We start from the raw sequence: 22,187 nt of genomic DNA, 5'->3' as shown, positions 1-22,187 counted from the left end.
GGAGGGGTGGTGAATGGAGTAGCACCCGCACATACCCTCCAGCCCCAGCTAAGCTAGCTTGGGACTATTCGGGAATCTGTCTGCGCCAGACCTTCCTGTATTGGTGCCGATGGGTGCTTTGACAACAGAGCTTGCTGACAGTAAGGCAGGTATGCAGTTCCAGATAAGAGCCCTCAGTGAGTGGGCCAGAGAGAAACTTCTCAGTGCTAACCTGGTGGAGAACAGTCATACAGACTCTTGTGTCCTTTAATGTGTAGCTGGTCAGTGCTATATGGTTTTGACTTTGAAAATCCAGTTAGCCGATGGGAGTTCGCTTGCTTCTATAACAGGAGCCTGATGCTTTATTTGAGGTGTCTGGCAAGCCCTTCAAAGGCCACCGTCGAGTGATTTTTGTTTGTATAATGTCTGTGCTAAAGTTTCAAAGCTGTGACCTCCATGTTCCAATCCAAGCTGTTGCCTTCTCTCTCAGCTGTCTCCCAGTGGGCAGCTTTGACCTCTATGCGGTTGTTTATTCCACTCCCAATGTTTTGCAACTAGAGTCAGTCAACACTGCAGGGTAACCGGAAAGTCCCTCTCTCTGCCCAAGAGTAGAAACTGTTGGCTCACCACAATACTTCCTTTGTAACGGCACGGTGGCACAGTGGTTAGCACTGCTGCTTCACAGCGCCAGAGACCCGGGTTCAATTCCCGCCTCAGGCGACTCTGTGTGTGGAGTTTGCACGTTCTCCCTGTGTCTGCGTGGGTTTCCTCCGGGTGCTCCGGTTTCCTCCCACAGTCCAAAAATGTGCAGGTTAGGTGAATTGGCCAAGTTATGTAAGTAATCTAATCTAAAAAGTAACAAGTAAAATAAACACTGGAGAGTCCGGTTTTGAGGGAGGATTGGTGAAATTTGCATGTTCCAGCTTCGAAAGGAATTAGTTGAGATAACAAACTGCATTCCAAAGATAAATCCAAGAACTGTGTTCCTTCAGCTTCCGGCCTTTTGCTTAGCTCCTACTCGTTTTGTCCTCTCTCTGCAGCTATACCTTAAGATACTGAATTCCAAGATTGTGGAATTCTCTCCCAAAACTTGCGACATGCCTGTAAAACCTGCCTCTTTGAGACTTTGAGTCAGAGTCATACAGCATGGAAACAGACTCTTCAGTCTAACTTGTCCACACCAGCCAGATTTCCTAAACTAAACTAGTCCCATTTGCCCCATAGTCCCATTTAGTCCGTCTCCCTGCAAACCCTATTCATGTACCTGTCCTAATGTTTGAAATGTTGTAACTGTACCTATATCTTCCACTTCCTCTGGCAGTCCATTGCACATATGAACCATCCTCTGTGTGGAAAAAGTTGCCCCTTTTCAAATGTTTCTCGTCTCGCCTTAAATTTATGCCCTTTAATTTTGAACTCCCCAACTCTAGGGAAAAGACTTTTGCTATTCAAATTATCCATGTCACTCATTATTTTATAAATTTCTATAAGATCAAAACTCAACTTGCTATGCTCCAGGAAAAAAAGGTCCCAGCCTATCCAGCCTCTCCTTATAACTCAAACCCTCCGACCCTGGCAACATCTTGCTAAATCTATAGTATCACTCATGTTTTCCTGAGTGTTGATTACCATCTGGGACCATGCCCTTGAAGCACCTGGGACTTTTGTTATAGTAGCGGTGTTATATAAATGCAAGTTATTGATGTGAACCAGTTTAGCTCATCAAACAGTTGCAGCAGAATCAGGCTAACAGGACCAAAGTTGTGACTAGCTAATTGCTAATTCAGTTGGTAATTAAGGTAATCCTTCACAATGATTGACCCTAGGGTTGGGTAGTAGTAGCAAAAATCAGGAATTGATTGAATTACAGTTTGGTGTGATGGTAGAGTTTTTGTGAACTATGAATATCGGAAGATTATGTGAATGGCCCTCCTCGCTATTAGATAGAGTATCCAAGATTATGTGGGAATGAAAATTAACTACTGTGTACTACTGCAGAGAGCCAAGGAATAATACCATTGGGCTGTTGGTTTTATTTCATGTTCTGTCTCTTGTGGATGGTACTTGAAGAGTTTCACTGTAGCTGAAGAACTTCACTCAGCCACCTACAGGGGAGTTAATTACATGTACTGAAAGGGAGGCCTGTCCGAAGCAAGTGAAGCTATTGGTGAAGGTGAAGGTTGAGTCACTTCTTGAGGTGAGTGACAGGAATGTCGCAGACAGAAAATAAGAGCTTGCACAGCAGCTTGCCTCCCTTTGTCCTACTTTGTCCTAGATCACCACCCATGCATAACTTTTACTACACTCCTTCCCTTCCTTGTAGTACCTTGATCTGTCACTGGGTGGGAGTGTGGACTTGATCCCATTCATTCATCACTAACATTGGAACCTTTTTAGTAATGCATTCAAAAGGAGTGGAGAGTCTAGTTAGTCAAATTAAAGCAATAACCTGTGCCTCCTTGCTGAAAAAGATCTGAAATCCTTATTCCAGCTTAATGTTTCAGAAGTGTAGTGTAAATTCCATTCATTGTTGTGACCTGTGACTGGATAGCTAGCCTATGCTATAATTTTGATCTGTTTTAAAACCTGCAAGCAGCTGTGTTCTGATTTCTGAGGGTGAACAGAGGGGATGGATTGGGGATTGCTGGGTCCAAAGGATATAAAATACAACTTGTGTTACTACTAAGCTTTGCCAGAAAGGTGAGAGCAGTCCACTCCTCCATGGTGCCTCACTGTAATGTACTTGAGCTAGGGTGTATACTTGACATCACCCACACATTTTGTTCCAGATGTCTACCATTCTGGAGTAGTCTTATAATACAGCAAGGTGTAAGTGAAGCTCTGCATGAACAGGATATTGGTTAGTCCACTTTTGGAAGACTGCATGCAATTCTGATCTCCCTGCTGTAGGAAAGATGTTGTGAAACTTGAAAGCGTTCAGAAAAGGTTTACAGGGATGTTGCCAGGGCTGGAGTGTTGGAACTATAAGGGGAGGCTGAATAAGCTGGGGCTATTTTCCCTGGAGCATTGGAGGCTAAGGGGTCACCTTATAGAGGCTTATAATATCATGAGGGGCATGGATAGGGTGAATAGAGAAGGTCTTTTTCCCTGGGTAGAGGAGCAAAGGTTTAATGTGAGAGGGGAGTGAATCTGTGGTATTCTTTGCCACAGAGGTTTCTGAAGGCTGTGTCGTTAAGTGGGCGGCACGGTGTGTGGGCGGCACGGTGGCACAGTGGTTAGCACTGCTGCCTCACAGCGCCAGAGACCCGGGTTCAATTCCCGCCTCAGGCGACTGACTGTGTGGAGTTTGCACGTTCTCCCCGTGTCTGCGTGGGTTTCCTCCGGGTGCTCCGGTTTCCTCCCACATCACAAAAGATGTGCAGGGTCAGGTGAATTGGCCATACTAAATTGCCCGTAGTGCTAGGTAAGGGGTAAATGTAGGGGTATGGGTGGGTTTCGCTTCGGCGGGTCGGTGTGGACTTGTTGGGCCGAAGGGCCTGTTTTCACACTGTAATCTAATCTAATCTAATCTAAAGTATATTCAAGGCTGACACCGATTTCTAGTCAGGAAGGGAATTAATAGTTATGGGGATAAGGCAGCAAAGTGGAATTGAGAATGATCAGATTGTTGAATAGTAGAGTGGATCTGACGGGCCAAATGGTCTAGTTCTTCTCCTGTGTCTTATGGTCTTATAGTTACAAGTCTTTGGAGCACTTAAATGTAGCACTATCTTACTCTAGACCAGAATGTCATCAGTGAGTCACAACTTACCTTCAAGAATTAGAGTCATAGAGATGTACAGTATGGAAACAGCACTTCCTCCTCTGTAATCTGGACATTTTGCAAGATGTCACCATCTATTTCCCTACAGTCTATATCTTCCATAGCCTTTTCCACAGTAAATACTGATGCAAAATATTCATTTAATATCTCCCCCATTTTCTGTGGCTCCACACAAAGGCCGCCTTGCTGATCTTTGAGGGGCCCTATTCACTCCCTAGTTACCCTTTTGTCCTTAATATATTTGTAAAAACACTTTGGATTCTCCTTAATTCTATTTGCCAAACCTATCTCATGTCCCCGTTTTGCCCTCCTGATTTCCCTCTTAAGTATACTCCTACTTCCTTTATACTCTTCTAAGGATTCGCTCGATTTATCCTGTCTATAGGTGATATATGCTTCCTTCTTTTTCTTAACCAAACCCTCAATTTCTTTAGTCATCCAGCATTCCCTGTACCTACCAGCCTTCCCTTTCACCCTGACAGGAATATACTTTCTCTGCATTCTTGTCTGAAGGCTTCCCATTTTCCAGCCGTTCCTTTACCTGCGAACATCTGCCCCCAATCAGCTTTCGATAGTTCTTGCCTAATACCGTCAAAATTGGCCTTTCTTCAATTTAGAACTTCAACTTTTAGAAGAATTGTTTTTCTGGCACTGTCTCTGGGGCAAGCCAGCATCCGTCATGGTGGTCTGTTTAGGGAAGGGAATGGCCTAGTGGTATTATTGCTGGTCTTTTAGATCCAGGTAGTGTTCTGGAGGTCCAGCTTCAAATCCCGACATGGCAGATGGTAGAATTTGAAGTCAATGAAAAATCTGGAATTAACAATCTAATGATGGCTACAAATCCATTGTCGATTGTTGGAAAAACCCACCTTGTTCACTAAACTGCTGTCCTTACCTGGTCTGGACTACATGTGACTCAACCACAGCAATGTGATTGATCTTAACTGCCCTCTGGGCACTTAGGGATGGGTAATAAATGCTGGTCTAGCCAGCAATGTCCTCATCCCATAATGAGTTTAAAAAAAATTCGGAAACTGGCCATGCTTTCAAAATCTTTTTCCGTAGAATATGCCTGATAGTGGAGTGTGCAGCAATCGGGAGCTGTTTGTCCGTTGAATCCCAGCTGACTCTGCCTGAGGCTGACTGTATAAAGAGACCTACCTTCACCAGCTAGTCTTATTTAGAGAAAAAGAGTCCATTAATGTGGCATGTACCCAGGCTGTTCAGTGCTAATGTGAATGCTTAATCTACATCATCACTTTGCAAATACGCACTACCTAGCCAGGATAACTTGACCTGTCCAACCCTCCTGAATGTTGCTGTATAATTCGCAAGGCGGATTGTCAGTAACCTGTGTTGAGTATTCTCACAAGCTGCCAGCTTGTACATGCAATAACATTGGATAACCCTACAGTGTTCTGTTTATCAGGTCTATCTCTAGCCTACAATAGGGAGGTCAGCATGAATTCACAGCAATGGACAAGCTGCTTCAAGGGTGTGAATTCTCAGGAAGGATTTGTTTGAAACTGTAGAAATAAATTTGAGCTGAATTCCATCCGTCAATGCAAAGGTATAAACCTGATATCCTGGATTCATCCACATCAAACACCAAGTTACTGCGCCAGGCTAAATATACACTGGCACTGTTTCAGGTACTCGTTGTCTTGGGATACGCTCTGAGAATGGTGCCTTTCGACTAGAGGCAAATTTAAGGAGCCCTGGTTCGTGCAAGATACCTGCCGTGGGTTCGCCCTCTTGACTCTGACTCAGAAGGTTGTGAGTTAAAATCTCATTCCAAAGACTTGAGCCCAAAACCCAGGCTGACTGAGAGTACACCCCCCTTTTGTCTCCCTCCCCTTCCCCAGGAAAAAGACCATGACTATTCACCCTATCCATGCCCTCATGATTTTATAAACCTCTGTAATGTCACCCAACAGCCTTCGATGCTGCAGCAAAAATAACCCCAGCTTATTCAGACGATGCAAAGATTGGGAGCGTTGTGGGTAGTGTGGAAAGTTGTTTAAGGATAGAGCGACATACAGATCAGTGACAGATATGAGTGGAGAAGTGGCAGATTGAGTTTAATCCAGGTAAGTGTGAGGTGTTGCACTTTGGAAGATCAACTGTTAAGGAAAGTATACAGTTAATGGCAGGACCCTTTGATAACATCAACGTACAGAGGGATCTTGGGGTCCTAGTTCATAGCTCCCTGAAAGTGGCCAAGAAGTAGGTAAGCTGGTAAACAAGGCGTATGGCATGCTTGCCTTTACTGGTCAGGGAATTGAGTACAAGTATCAGGAAGTGATGTTGTAGCTTTATAAAACTTTGGTCAGGCCGCGCTTAAGAGTATTGCATTCAGTTCTGGTCGCCACATTACAGGAAGGATCTGGAGGTTTTGGAGAGGATACAGAAGAGGTTTACCAGGATGCAGCCTGGATTAGAGGGCATGAGCTATCAGGAGAGACTGGATAAACTAAGGTTGTTTTCTTTGGAGCAGTGTAAGCTGAGGAGAAACCTGATTAAAGGTTTATAAAATTGTGAGAGACATAAATAGTGTTGACAGTAAGAAAATTCTTCCCAGAGTTGAAAGGTCTAATATTAGGGGGCGTGTATTTAAGGTGAGAGGGGGAAAGTTCAAAGGAGATATGAGAGGCAAGAGTAGTAGGAGTTTGGAATGCACAGCCAGGAGTAGTGTGAGGCAGATACGATAGGGGCATTTAAGGGGTTCTTGAATAAGCACAAGTATATGCAAGGAATGGAGGGATATGGACCATAGGCAGAAGGGATTAGTTTAAGTTAGTAGCATGTTTGGCATAACATCCTGGACTGAAAGGCCCATTCCTGTCCTATGCTGTATATGTTCTATTCAGCCTCTCCCGATTGGCGCAACCCTGGCAATATCCTTGTAAATCTTTTCTGAACTCAAGTTTAACAACATCTTTCCTATAGCAGGGAGACCTGAAATGAATGCAGAAGTCCAAAGTGGCCTAACAAATGTCCTCTGCAGCTACAACATTATCTCCCAACCTCCTATACTCAGTGCACTGACCAAATAAAGGCAAGTGTTCCAAACTGTCCCCTTCAGTACCTTGTCTACCCACGACTCCATTTTCAAGGAACTATTGTTGTGAAGTTGGGTAGAGTAATTGTAGCTTGGGAGGCAGGAAGTTAGAATGTTTGTAAAATTGGGACAGCATTGCGTATCAAAGATGATGCTTTTTCTGTGCTTACGTTTGCTAGTACACAGCCTGAACTGAAACATTTGTATCTAAAGGCCATACAGTTAGCAGGCCAAGCAACATTTTTTAACAAAACAACAGGTTTTTGAATTTAGCTGATTGATTTGAACCAGGTACTTAAATACCAAAAACCTATTAAATTTAAATCTGATGGTTTGACAACACGGACCAATCCTATTGTAGGAAATATTGACATTAATCATGGGTATAAATGAAGGGGGCAGTTGGATAAAGACCCCAGAGCTAACTGCTATCCACCAGATGAACAGCCCTCAGCACTCTCTCTCGAGAATCACTGGCTCTTTCAGTCACCTATGCTTTAGAGAAAGTACTATTTAATTAATAACAGTACCAATGGCGGGGAAGACGTTCCTGACAGAAGAAACAGCAGAGAAGGCGTTCTTCACAGAAGAAATGGCGGAGAAGGCACAGAACATTCTGGAAGACGTAACCTGGCTGTAATTTTGAGACTAAATTCTGTTTTTTTTTGTATATGAATGGGACTTCTACTTATTGGAACAGCATACCGTTAGAATCTTATTTTATTAAGGAATAGTTAGTTGTTAGGAGTTTTTCAGTTTGTTAATAGTTTAATTAATTTGTTTACTGTTAAGAGTTAGATAAATAAATTGTTACCTGTTGATTTTAGAGTGAGTGTCAAGGATTTATTTTTAACCACTAGAAGTTGTTGAGAAGCAGGTTACAGCACCTTTTACAGATTATAGGGTGAGGTGCACCTGTTTGGGTGCTTCTGTTTTAGTTCTCAGAGTGGCGTCAACTTCTGCTTTATAACAGTATGCACCTGCACCCCAAGGTATCTTTTTTCAGCAACACTCCCCAGGACCTTAACATTAAATGTATAAGTCCTGCCCTGATTTGCCTTACCAAAATGCAGCACCTCACATTTATCTAAATTGAGCTCCGTTATCCACTCCTAAGCCCATTTGCCAATCTGATCAAGGTCCCATTTTACTCTGAGGTAACCTTTGTTGTTCACTACACCTCCGATTTTGGTGTCATTGCAAACTTACTTACCTTACCACCTATGTTCTCATCCAAATCGTTTATATACTTGACAAAGCAGTGGACCCAACGCCAATCGTTTCGGCACACTGCTGGTCACAGGTCTCCTGTCTGAAAACCTTTGAGCCAATTTTGCATCCAGATGGCTAGCTCTCGTATTCCATATGATCTAACCTTGCTAACCAGTCTAATATGCGAAACCTCATAGAATGCCTTACTGAAGTCCATACAGACAATGTCCACTGCTCTGCCCTCATTACTGGAAAGGCTCAGCAGGTCTGGCAGCACCTGTGGAGAGAATTCATCAGAGTTAACATTTCGGGTCCAGTGACCTTTCCTCAGGACTCAGGCCCAGGCTAATGTTCTGGGGACATGAGGTCAAATCCATACATAACAGCTTGCAGAATTGAAATTCAATTAATAAATCTGGGAATATAATGGTGACCACGGCAACTATCATAATTTTTTTTTAAACACAACCTTGTGCGCTAATCTTTTTAGGAAAATAATCTAGTCTAGGCTACATGTGACTCCAGGCCTACAGCAATGTGGTTAACTCTGAAATGGCTGAATGAGCCACTCAGTTGAAAAGTAGTTAGTGATGGGCAAAAGATTGCCAGCAACACCACATTCCACGAAAGAATAAACTTTTTGTACACTTTTTTTTTGTTGATGTAGTAAAATATGATGAGACACTTTGTTTTTGATAATGTTTAGCCATTTGACCTTGAGCAGTGCACAGCATAAATGATTCAAAACTTCTCAAAAAGGTAAGTTTTAGAGGAGGAAGAGGCTGAGATGTTTACAGCAGCTCAGAAAGACGCTATTTGGCCCATTCTGTCTTTCCAAACAAACGACTCACTTGTTGCAATCCTGATGTATTCTCCCCATATACCCTACACTTTGGACAGTTATTTGAAGGGAACAATTTCATTTTGAAAGCCTCCATTGAGTCACTACCCGCACTCTCAGGTAGTGAATTTCAAACCCTGACCCCTCGCTGTATAGATCTTTTCCCCTCACACTTTTTTTTTCTGCTTTCCTCAATAAACCTGATATGCCATCACTCTTGATCCTTTCACAATTGGGAACAGTTTCTTTCAATTCAGTCCAGACTCCTCATGATCTTTGAACACCTCTGTCAAATCTCCTGTCAGCCTTCTGCAAGAAAAGAAACAGTCCCGACTTCTCCGATTTATCTGCATCGCCAGTTCCAAGGATGAGGAATTTCATTCCTGTAAGCCTCTTATGTGCTGTATCTCCAATACCTTCCTCGAGTGTGGTGCCTAGAATCGTACACAGTACTCAGGCTGAGGCCAAACAACTATGTTATGGACCAGGCCAGACCACCTTAAAATATTTCAAGAAGGTAGCCCAGACCCTAAGTTTTCTAGTTGTCGTAAAGTCACAGAGATGTGCAGTACAGGAACGGACCCTCTGGTCCAACTCATCCATGATGACCAGATATCTGAAACTAATCTAGTCCCATTTGCCAGCTCTTGGCCCATTTCCCCCCAAACTCTTCCTATTCATACAGCCATTAAGGTAAGGTGGATATACCAGGAGTGATGCAGCTGACCAAACCACTCAGTTTTAAATGGAACAGAATTTATTTACAGACTACCGAATGAAGCACAAACAAAAGAAAACAGAATTTAGAATAACAACTATCTGAAAACCTGACTAAAAAGCTATCCCCGTAATTTAACAAAGAGCTGTTCAGATTTCCTGCAACATCCTATCATCACACCCCTTGGCAAAAAGGTAAATTCATTCACAAGTTCTTACAGGAGAGAGAGAATTTACACGACTCTATGAATGTGTTTATATTTCTGAATGCATAATCTTGCTATCCCGAAGACCAATTATTTTTCCTTCTGCCATCTCTGCTGAAATTCTCATCATGCTTTTATTATCCCCTGCGCTTAGCTATTTTCACCACCTTCCTGCCTGACACCCTCTCCTACATCCTACCCTTCAATAAACAAGCTTGTCCAAAATTCTGCTACTTGAGTCGCATTCACCTCTTGCCCCTATGGTTCACTGGTCTATGTTGGCTCCCACTTAAGCGGAACCTTAATTTTAAAACTGTTGGTCTTGTTTTCAGATCGCTCAGGCCCTCCCTAGATGCGAACCTCCACTCAAACAATCTCTACAGAAACCTGAAACTAAACCTCGTATCACTTGTGTGTTTCTGCAAAAAAATAATTTTCTTTTTGCTGTGAAAAGCCTTGAAGCTTTGTGTTAAAGATGCCAAATGAAAACCAGTTGTTTGTTTTCAGCAGTGCTAATTGATGAAGGACTCTTACCGCACTGTTGTGGCCTTTTCTCACTTGCCTGCACTTTCTCAATCTCCTGTTCCCTATGTTTTGTTCTTAGCTATCCATCTGTATTCCAAAAGGGCAGGTGAAGTTAACTGTCAACAAATGTTGCTGACGACAGGTCTCTGCTTTTTCCTGTTGTGTTGATTGCTGTAAAGGAAATAATTGGCCAGAGTGCCCATATTCTCCCTGGTTGGCTTGTGTCCTCCCTGAGCTTGGTTTTGGGCACCTATTATTAATGTGAGAGATGAACTATCCTCCTGGGTGGTTAATTTTCAATTACCCTAATGAAATTACAATGTTCCACTCTACTTGGAATGATTCATGTCATTAAAAATCTGTTGCATTTCCACAAACGGCTTTGGTAACTGCTTCAACCTCTCAGATTATCTGAAACAGAGTTCTTTTCAGTAACCATTGGTCAAATCTCTAATGTTATGTAATCGACTGACCCTCTGGTACTAGTATGCTAGAAGGCAGGGAGCTCAATATCTCAGTTAGACCTCCTGTTTTTGATTATACAATATACCCGTCAGGGCCTCAGTGTACACAAACAACTTATAGGTACTTCCTTTCCAAAAATATTTAACTGTATTGGTTTACGAGAACAGGTATGTTTCTGCTTTCCTTAGACTGATACCTACTTATCTTTGCAACTCTGTAAATCGTGCTGTGTTCCAGTGCAGTAGATTTTTCACACTCCTGTTCGATAGCGTAGGGTGGTTGCCCCTTTTCCATGACAAAGGAAATCTGTTGTTGTGGATATTTTGTAGCTGACCAAAATATTCCCAATCACTGGAACTTGCGCAAACCTGTTATTTTAACTTGCACTGTCCTGATAAGCTAAAGTCATATTTTAGGTCTGACTGAGTTCCTCTTCTGATGCTATATCCGAATTACATAGAAAAATAGGCAGGAGTAAGCCTTTTAGTTCTTTGAGCCTGCTCCAGCATTCAGTGAGGTCATTCTGATCATCCAACTTGGTACCGTGTTCCAGCTTTCTCCTTGTACCCTTTGACCCCTTTAGCCCTAAGAACTACATTGAATTCCTTCTTGAAACATTTAAAGTTTTGACCTGAACCACTTTCTGTGGCTGAGAATGCCACACGCTCGCCACTTTGGATGAAGAAATTTCTTCTCGGCTCATTCCTAAATGGACTACCTCATATCCTTAGATTGTAACCCCAGCTTCTCAACGCCCTGATCACTGGGTGCATCCTGCCTGTGTTTACTCCATCTGGTTCTGTTAGAATTTTATTGGTTCCTGTGAGATTGCTCCTCATTCTTCCAAACTCAAATGGATATAGTCCTAACTGATCCAGTCTCTCTTCATATGTCACTCCAGCCACCCCAAGAATCAGTCTAGTAAACCTTCCTCCATCGTCAGAACATCCATCCTCAGGAGACCAAAACTACGCACAACACCCCATCAACAAGGGGATTGAGTTTAAGAACAGTGAGGTTTTGCTGCAGCTCAGCAAAACCCTGGTGAGACCACACTTGGAATATTGTGTCCAGTTCTTGTCGCCTCATTAGACGTGAGGCTTTGGGGAGGGTGCAAAGGAGGGTTTACCAGGATGCTGACTGGACTGGAGGGCTTGTCTTAAGAGAAGAAGTTGACTGAGCTCGGACTTTTCTCTCTAGAGAGAAGGAGGAAGAGGGGTGACCTGATCGAGATGTACAAGGTAATGAGAGGCTTGGATAGAGTCAATAGTCAGAGATTTTTCCCCAGGGCAGGATTGACTGCCATGAGGGGTCATAGATTTAAGGTGTTAGGAGGAAGGTATAGGAGGAGACACCAGAGGTAGGTTCTTTACACAGAGTTGTGAACGCATGGAATGCATTGCCAGCAGAAGTGGTGGAAGTGCAGTCATTTAAGCGACTGCTGGACATGCACATGGACAGCAGTGAATTGAGGGGAGCGGAGATTAGATTATTTAATTTTAGATTAGGATTAATCCTCGGCACAACATTGTGGGCCGTAGGGCCTGTACTGTGCTGTACTTTTCTCTCACTAAGGCCCTGCACGATCGTAGGAAGACACCCCTGCTCCTGTACAGTACTCAAATCTTCTCACTCTGAAGTCAATGTACCATTTCTTATCGTCATCTGATAAACCCAGGTCTTGAGAATGTGTATAGGGTACAAGCAGGCAGGGAAGGTGTTAAGTTCTGAGTTTTGTGAACCAAGGCATTCAGCTGAGCATGACTCAGATCAGATAAAAACTTGCAGTTATACATGATTTTTAAAACAAAATGGCGCGGGACCACTTTGAAAGGCATCTGAAGAGTGGTTCCACCAGCAGAGCACTTAAATGGCAGGTCTGGGTGCATGCCGAAGAGCTCTCTCGGGGTAAATAATAAAAACTTGCAGTTAACAATGGGGTGCTGGAGGCAAGGGTAATGGGTTAATAAGGTGGAAAAGCAGTCATAATGTAGAGCCATTTAACAATATTGGAAGCATTCGGTATGCAAGATCAGCTAATAAGGGGAAAAGTATCTATTGTATGAATCCAATTAACAAGGTTAAGAACATTCATTGTATAACAGTAAAGGGCTTGGTCTCTTCTATTGATACTCGTTGACTGTAACGGTCACCCAATTAATATGTATGTCGTCTTATCTGGATGCTCCTCCCTGTAAAATGACAATATAGTTCATTGAGAAGTTGCTGATCCAGAGAAGACCGTGAACTCATGTCCCTGTGCACATGGGCGATTGTTCTCTGTCCCTCCAGGGCCTGGAATAAAGATGGAGGAGATAAAACCATACTGAGCGTTTTGCTTCGACTGAGGGGGGAAACGGGATGGCAGTCTCATTGCACCTTCCAGTGTAGCCATTTCAAGCAATAATCTACCTTCCTGTTTTTGCTACCAAAGTGGATAACCTCTCATTTATTCGCATTTTACTTCACCTGCCATGCATTTGCCCACTCGGTCAACTTATCTAAATCACTCTGAAGCACCTGAGCATCTTCCTCACAGTTCATCTTCTCACCCAACTTAGCATTGTCTGCAAACTTAGACATCTTACTTAAAACAAAAAAAATTCAAGCTTCATCTTGTTCTCCTTCAACCACCTGGTACTTTCAGAACAGTGGAGTCCACATGTGGTGAAGTATTTGACTGCACGCCAGCAATGAATACTGCATGCAGCAATATTACAGTACACAGCCATCATTACTGCATATAGCAAATTTACTGTACAGCAAACGTGCACATGACTCAACAGAAGTTTCAGGGGTGCAGAGCTTTGGGAATCAAAGATCTTAAGTTATTTGTTCCTCCTGAATGTGTTGGTTTCCAAATGTTGCTTCAGATTATTCCCATTTTGTGGAACACTGTTAGTTACTTGACTACTATTCATGATGTGGAGGTGCTGGTGATGGACTGGGGTAAACAAAGTCACACAACACCATATTGTAGTCCAACAGATTCCTTTGAAATCACAAGCTTTCGGAATGCTGCTCCTTTGTCACCAAGCTTGTAATTTTGAATAAATCTGTTGGACTATACACAATTCATGAAACAGCTATGTGATTTGAAAACAGTCATGGTACTTATGTTCTTCACTCTGAGGAGCACTTAGCAGTTAAGTGTGAGAACATTTGAATACAGCTGCCCAATGTCTTTCCCCAACTGAGACTGCCTGGGTTTAAATGACTGGAAATGTTTTTGACTGCCTACAATTTGATAAAATACCAGGTTGTACTATTTAAGTCCTTCAACTATTTGTTGAGTGCCTTTGACTGCCTTGATGTAGGAAGTAAACTGAGGGGTGGCAGAGCAAAAATAGTCCAATGGCAGCCGCTCAAACCCAGCAGTGTTTGTTCGAGAAAGTTGCTATGTAACACTAGTGGCAGCTCCTTAAAGCCAAGATTGTTCTTCCTCCTCTTCTAGCCTCATACTACCTCTTCCTCAAGTTTCCATATAAATCACCAGTTAGTTTAAGTCTAACCATGTGTCAGGAGTTTTGTGTCCTGACTCAGTCTTGAAAACTCTGTTACATCTGTCTCAAAAGGTTTTTGTTCTTGAAGAGTCCATTTTATTTATTCAGAGCTTGCTCCTGTCTACAGCTCAGAGCCAAAGCATTGAAAGGCAGTGGCGCTGAAAGAACTGAACTTTCCGAATTTTACTTCTGGGATCCCATTTACACTCTATTCTATCTCCTGAAACTTCTTTCTCTCAAACTGCCTCCTGCAACATTTTAAAACAATAGCATGATCTGTTCTAGTTGATAAACTAAAGCATCGGGTAGCTTACTGTTTGTGGAATGATTATGGAGACAGGGTTCCCGATAAAAATCCATTTCAGCTGCACGCCTTGGTCTTCCCGAGAAGTGCTGGTGTGTGCTGCCCACTGTATTTGTCCTGCCTGTGGCTTCTATTAATATGACTGACACAAGCTGAGCTCTGTACTCCGTTTTAACAGCTGCACATAAGGTGCTGCCATAAACGCATTAACACACCACTCTGCTTGCTTTCACAGGCTTGTGATTGCAAAGCTCTCCAGAGGCCTGCCTGCAGTGAAACATGCTCATCAGCCATATCGGGACATGAAATGAGAATCTCTTCCCAGAGAGCAGTTGGTTTGTTTTGCCACATAGGATTTTTAAAACTGTTCTCGTTCTAAGAGACCTACATTGCTGACACTGACAAACCTCAGTTTGTGAGTCAGGATATGAGGCAACACAGTCAAGAATAGCCAATCTTCAAATCTCCAGACCACAAAATTCCAAGTGGGCAATCCAGCGAGGTAGAGATATCACAATACTTCCGGGCCTTGAGTATATACAGGCTGTACTGTCAGGCTGCTCATTCTGTTCTTCTCAAACTCGCGCACACAGACAGACAGACAGACAGACACGCACACTCTCACACTCACATGCATAGACAGACAGACAGACAGACATGAGTCAAAGTGTGGTGCTGGAAAAGCACAGCAAGTCAGGCAGCATCCAAGGAGAGTCGATGTTTTGGGCATAAGCCATTCATCTGGAGTGTGGTGCATGGGGAGAGGGGGAGAGAGATAAATAGGGGGGTGGGGGTGGGGCTGGGGGGAAGGTAGTTTGAAGGGCAATAGGTAGATGCAGGTGGGGGGTGATGGTGATAGGACAGACCAGAGTGGGGAGCGGCCAGATGGGACAGTTCAAGAGGGTGATGCGGAGTTGGAAGTTTGGATCTGGGATGAGGGGGGGAAGGGGAGATGAGGAAACTGGTGAAATCAACATTGATCCTGTGTGGTTGGAGGGTCCCAAGATGGAAGATGAGGAGTTCTTCCTCCAGGCGTTGGGTGGCTAGGATTTGGCAGTGGAGGAGGCCAAGGACCTGCATGCCCTTGGCGGAATGGGAGGGAGTAGTTGAAGTGGTCGGCTACAGGGCAGTGGGTTTTTGGTGCGAGTGTGCCAGAGATGCTCCCTGAAATTTTCCGTGAGTTGGCATCCTGTCTCCCCAATGTAGAGACCACATTGAGAGCAACGGACACAGTAGATGAGGTGTTTAGACGTGCAGGAAAATCTCTGCTGGGTGAGGAAGGATCCTTGGGGGCCTTGGATGGAGGTGAAGGGGGAGGTATGGGTGCAGGCTTTACACCTCTTGTTACAGCAAGGGAAGGTGTGGGAATGGAGGATGAGTTGGTGGGGGTCACAGACCTAACGAGGGAATGGTCTCTATGGAATGCTGATTGGAGTGGGTAGGGAAAAGTATCTCTCATGGTGGGGTCTGTTGGTGGCAGAAATGGTAGAGGGTGAAATGTTGCATCTGGAGATTGGTGGGGTGGAAGGTGAGGAGCGTGGGGTTCTATCCTTGTCGCAGTTGGAGGGGTGGGGTTCAAGGGTGGAGGTGCAGAAGTGGAGGAGATGCACTGGAGGGCATTGTTGACCACGTGGGAGGGGAAATTTCGGTCCTTGAAGTAGGAGGCCATCTGTGATGTTCTGGAGTGGAATTGCTCCTCCTGGGATGACTGACGTGGAGGAATTGGGAATAATGGATAGTGTTTTTACTTAGGGGAGGGAGGAGAGGAGGAGGTATAGTCCAGGTAGCTGTGGGAGTCCGTGAGTTTGAAGTAGATGTCCATGTTGAGTCGGTCACTGGGAATGGAGGCAGAGAGGTGCAGGAAGAGGAGGGAGGTGTCCAAGATGGTCCAGGTGAACTTGAGGTCAGGGTGGAAGGTGTTCATGAAGTTGATGAACTCTTCAGCCTCCTCATCGGAGCATGAGGTGGTGACGATACAGTCATCAATGTAGCAGAGGAAAAAATGGGGAATAGTGTTGATGTAACTACGGAAGATGGACTGTTCCACACATCCGAGGAGGACACAGGCATACCGAAGTCATGTGGATGCCCGTGGCTACCCCTTTGGTCTGAAGGAAGTGAGAGGATTTGAAGGAAAAGTTGTTGAGGGTGAGGACTAATTGAATGAGTGTGTCGGTGGAGGGATAGTGGTTGGGTCAGCCTGAGAGGAAGAAATAGACACGCACAGACAGACAGACACATTCTCACCCTCACCTGCACAGACGCTCTCGCTCGCTCTCGCTCTCGCTCTCTCTCTCGCGCACACACACACACCGGCGTTCTCTCTCTCTCTCACACACACATTGCCTCTCTCCCTCTCCCTTTCTCTTGCATTGCCCCTCTCGCTCTTTCGCTCACACTCTCACTCTCTGCCTCTCACTCTTGCGTTTCCTCTCTCTCTCATATGCTCACACGCAGCCAGACCGTGACGCTATTGCTCTCGCTCACGCCCAGGCAGACGAGAGACACATTCTCAGGCTCATGCATGCCATTGCACTTTAACTAGTGCTAAAGAACACGGTCAAAATCTGAAATTTGCTGCAAATAATCTTGCTCACAATAAATTCTCAATTTAAGACAATTCAATTGTCACTTTTTTTTGTTAAAATAAGTCCAGAACAATAAATTAAATGCAATTAGAGGGCAGCTAAAGAAAATTAAATGGTGTTTTTAATTTTCTATTTTCTATAGTTCAACACCAAAGGATTCTCCTTCCCAGCCTCACCAGTTAATGCTCTTGCCCCTCCTTATCTCCCCCTCCAACCCTACGAAGTTGTCATCTCTGTTTTCCCCCCCCATGTCCCAGCCTCTTGTGCTTACCCAGTTTTAATTACTGCATCATTGATAGCTGTGCCTTCAGCTGCCAAGGCCCCTGAGCTCCAGAATTCCCTTCTCCCGCTTACTCCATGCTTTAAAACCTACCTCTTCCACCAGCCTTTGGGATTGGCTCAGTATCAGATTTTTGTTTGATAACACCGTTGTGAAGCACCTTGGGATGTTTTATTCTGTTGTTGCTTGTTATTCTGTCTGAGTGTGATATATGGGAAGCTGCAATGGTCACAGAGATGACCGTGCAGTCAGCGGATGGAAGGGCCACAGTTATGGAATCTGATTACTTTTGGGTGGGGAGGAAGGAGAGGGGGGAAAGTGTATTCGAACGAAGCATGTTCCCATTCCGCAAGTGAATTTGGATTCTGAATTTTAAAGGAACTGTATCTGTCACGTGCAGCTAAGCTAATGATCTGATTTTGTGTAATTTTTCCTTTAGTTTGATTCTGCCCAACCCAGATTCTGTTTATTCCCTCAACATCCTTCCGTGGCCATTAGAGTGAAAGGGTTCTTCACACGTGAACCTTGACATTTCTGATCCTTGACTTCTTGAGTGTCAGCTGGCATCCAGACAGCAGGAGGTATCTCCAACACGTACGAAATAACTGGGCAGCAAAAGCTGGCTGCTCCATTAAACTTTTCCCAGATCTCAGTTGCTGGTTCATTTTAATCAAATACCCCTGTTCCCCACTATGCGTTCACTAGGTTGAAAACCCCAGGGAAATTTTAAAAAAAACTTTCCCTGATTCTCTTGGTCGAAAGAAACATGCCAGGACATCATGTGAAGCAAACAGCCATTGGCAAAGACATTTTTGCCCTGTTGGGTTAGTGAGGTGGCAGACTGTGCAGTATCAACACCAGTATAAGTTGGTTGGCAGAAAGGCCTGGTTGCCCAAATTTTGCCTTGCGGTCTGGTGGGTGCTTGTGATTTTGGATGTTCTGCTGACCCATGTTAGTATCATATCCCAGTGAATATACCTGTAAATGTACCAGTACCTGGCGGTACTACTGAGAGCTGAACTCTCCTGTAACAGTCTCTCCCCGTCTGGGACGGAGCAGGGATTCTTACTCCTGACCATGTGCTGTCTCCCAGGTGCCCTGAACACTTGCAGTATCAGTTGGTTTGATTCCCAAATAAAATACGACAAGTGCATTTCTCCAATTCACTCAACTCTTGAAGTCCCAGATGTTCTGCTGCTGTTTAATTGGATTATATTTAGTTGGAGATGTCAGGAGCTCACATTCCAGAGCTATCGGGTTACCTCCCTTCGGGCAGTCTCCTTTTTAGAGCTGTTCTGTCTAGAAGCTGCAGATGACTGGGTTTATTCGTGGCTCACTGTACCTCGGGCAGCAGGACTTCAGTTTTTTTTGTTCTTCATACATTATTTTAAATAGTGAGCCTCCTCCGTTTGGAAAGAGAGGGGGAAAGGCTAAACTTTGAGTGGGACTGATTGGAATAGCAATGAATATGAGCGTGATGCTGCCAGAGCCAAACTTACTGTTGGCTAATGGGCTGATTCTGCCCAGCCGTCCCATCAAATCGCAGAAGAAATCTAAAAAAGCTTGTGTTTTCTTTGAGGTGGAGATCTTGGATGCAAGGACTAAACAGAAGCTCACCTTTCTGGACAAGGTAAGCCTCCATTGCATATATGCTGTGGCAGTAAAATACATAGCATCAAAACATTAACTATTGGGACTGTATGTTTATTTGACATATCCCTTGGTTTGTTGAAAACAATCTAGGTGCAGTTGTGGAAACTTTGTGCTCAAGCCCACAGTTATCTTTTTGATTAATCATCTCCAGTTAACATCATTGACTGAGGCATCCCCATATATTCACAGATTTCTGGTGCTATCTCCATTTCAAAGGGTGATTTAGGGAGGCTATCTGTTCTGTCAGGATGAATCAGGAGAAACTGTGCCTATTAGTGGTAGGGTCAGTAACTGAGTGAATGTGTGTGTGTGTCCGTAATCTTACCAGACAATCGGGCTGCTCTCTTGTTAGAGAGAGACAACAGGTGATGATTTAACTTGAGGGTGACCATACTTCAGGCAAGGGGAAAGGAAAGTCCTTTATTGGTAACCTCAGCTGGTCTGTCCAGCTAACTGAGCCAAACTCACTCCTAAGATGAGGAGCTAGTAACCAGAGGTGAAATCTGAAAGCCATTTTATACAGTAAGTGTTTTGGTTTAGTGTGGCCTTGAACTTGGTGGTGGGGGTAGGGGATGTCAGTGGTGTGTGAGTGGAAACCAATTTAGTAGGAACTCAAAAGAAAATTGGACACAAGCTTGAATCGAGAAACATTGCATAGTTCCATAGGTGGGCGGCACGGTGGCACAGTGGTTAGTACTGCGGCCTCACAGCGCCAGAGACCCGGGTTCAATTCCTGCCTCAGGCGACTGACTGTGTGGAGTTTGCACGTTCTCCCCGTGTCTGCGTGGGTTTCCTCCGGGTACTCCGGTTTCCTCCCACACTCCAAAGATGTGCAGGTCAGGTGAATTGGCCATGCTAAATTGCCCATAGTGTTAGGTAAGGGGTAAATGTAGAGGTGTGGGTTGCTTGCGCTTCGGCGGGTCGGTGTGGACTTGTTGGGCCGAAGGGCCTGTTTCCACACTGTAAAGTAATCTAATCCAGGGAAAGAACAGAGCAGCTGGGACTCTGCATTCTTCCACCAAGGAGTTAGCATGCACGTGGTGTGCAGAATGGTTCCTTTGTATACAGTATTTCCCAGGGATGGGATCTAGATTTGTATTTATCTCCTTTTTTTTGACTTTGTATTCCACCTACAACACAACCGTTTTCCACTCAGAGTTTGGTGTTTAAAATCTTCCACTTTTCACAGTGAGTGGAGGTGAGAGTTGTTTATGGCAAATAGTGTCCCAGCCAGGAGCCTTGGTGAAGGTGCAACTGGTCTCTTTGCCTTGTGGACATCTCCAGTTATTCACAGGATTTCAAATGTCATACCCATGTGCAAGGATATCAGAGGTCACTGGTGGGGGGAGCATGACCGGATGAGCCAAAGCAGGCGTCAGCTGTCTGTGATGCTCCCTGGAGGCTGTTCCCATACTCGCTCACCTTGCCAAGTGGGCATCTGTCATCGCTTCTGATAGCTAATGAACTTGGCCTTCAGTGCCCATTGTAGAGGGCATCAGCTTCAGTCTGTTCTTGATGTTGCATCTGGATAGGAGATCGTATAGGAGCAACTGGGAGAAGCATATGTGTGTGTGAAGATGGAAGTTGCTACCAGACCAGGCTTGATGCAGCAAGATGTATGAGGGTGAATTGTAGGAAATAAAAGTATCCCAGTTCTGAACAGTTTCTTCTTGTCTCAACAAGGTTGCAGCTGGTCAGTAGTGTAAGTTCAAAGCTTTCAATCCATCTGACTTTATCCTTGTAGGCATTTTCTAAGTGATGGAGGCACCCCAGAGGCAGTCAATGCTGTGCAATCTACATATGCTTCAGAAAAGAGACAGTTAAACAGTTCTAATTCTGCTGGATTGTTGTCTCCACCCAGAGTTGAGAGAGTTTCCTCCTAGCTTTGATATGATTGAAGTAGAATACTCCTTGGATCAGAGGATACATATCCATTGGAGGCACCAGCTCTCTTTTTGACTTGGCAACCATTTACGTTGTTTTTAACTGTGCCAGTCTTTATTCAATCTGTACGGCAGCTACTTTAGGATCAGTTGATTTAGCTGTTCCTCAAGAGATCTCACCGTTTTTCTTAAGCTTTGTCCCACCCCAGCACTCAGAGCCATACAGATGTACAGCATAGAAAAAGACCCTTCGGTCCAACTTGTCCATGCCAACCAGAAATCCTAAATAGAACTAGTCTCATTTACCAGCATTTAGTCCATAATCTTTAAACATGTCCTTTTCATGTACATACCTTTTAAATATTGTAATTGTACTCGTCTCCACCACTTCCTCTTTCAGCTCATTCCATATATATATGCCACTGTCGGTGTGGAAAAACTTGCTTTTCCAGTCTCTCTCCCCTTAACCTATGCCCCCTAGTTTTGGACTTGCCCATTCCAAGGCAGAAAAATGTCCTTGGCTATTCACCCGATCCATATCCCTGATGATTTTATAAATGTCTATTAGATCATCCCTCAGCCTCTGATGCTCCAGGGACAAAAGGCCCAGCCTCTTCAGCCTCTCCCTAGTGCTCAAACCCTCCAAAACCGATAACATCCTTGTAAATCTTTCCTGCACCATTTCAGGTTTAACAGCATCTTTCTTTTGGTAGGGAGACCAGAATTGCACATAGTACTCTAAAAGTGGTCCCACCAACAACATGTGCAACCACAACACGACATCCCAACTCCTATATTCAATGCATTGACCAATGAAAGCAAATGTGCCAGTGCCTCCTTCACTACCCTGCGACTGCACTTTCAAGGAACTATGTACCTGCACCCCAGTCTCTTCATTTGACAACAGTCCCCAGTGCCCTACCATTAACTACATAATTTGCTAAAAGGTTTTTGAAAATGTGTTCATGTGTGGATGAGGAAAATTCAGTTGATGTAGCTTATATGGATTTTCGCAAAGATTTTGACGAAGACCCCCATGGGTGACTGAGAAGGTTAAAGCGCAGAAAATTGAGGGAAACTTAGTGAGATGGATCAGAAACTGGCTTAGTAATAGGACAAGCACAGTAGGTCAAGCAGCATCTAAGGAGCAGGAGAATCAATGTTTCAGGCATAAACCTTTAATCAG

At 44.2% G+C, this 22,187-nt stretch overlaps 2 protein-coding genes across 3 annotated transcripts in view; one reads left to right on the top strand and one right to left on the bottom strand.

Moving 5' to 3' along the window:
* Nucleotides 1-14,674, bottom strand: part of nxnl1 (nucleoredoxin like 1) — a 73,170-nt gene extending 58,496 nt beyond the window's left edge. The window contains exon 1 of the mRNA XM_043694708.1: nucleotides 14,608-14,674. The gene's annotated coding sequence lies outside the window, so the exon portion shown is untranslated. The remainder of the gene's footprint in view (nucleotides 1-14,607) is intronic.
* The window catches only part of tecrb (trans-2,3-enoyl-CoA reductase b), a 101,884-nt gene that overhangs the window by 24,887 nt on the left and 54,810 nt on the right, over nucleotides 1-22,187 (top strand). Inside the window, exon 2 of one of the 2 annotated variants that reach the window (XM_043694707.1) lies at nucleotides 19,045-19,095. In XM_043694707.1, the coding sequence (XP_043550642.1) occupies nucleotides 19,045-19,095 (51 nt within the window). Of the gene's footprint in view, nucleotides 1-18,758; nucleotides 19,096-22,187 lie in introns of those variants that run through there. The other variant, XM_043694706.1, reaches the window with a different exon arrangement.

Source organism: Chiloscyllium plagiosum, chromosome 8 (assembly GCF_004010195.1).
Source record: "Chiloscyllium plagiosum isolate BGI_BamShark_2017 chromosome 8, ASM401019v2, whole genome shotgun sequence".
Lineage (NCBI taxonomy): Eukaryota > Metazoa > Chordata > Chondrichthyes > Orectolobiformes > Hemiscylliidae > Chiloscyllium > Chiloscyllium plagiosum.
Note: the sequence above shows the minus strand (reverse complement) of the source record. Positions and strands in the feature narration are given on the sequence as shown.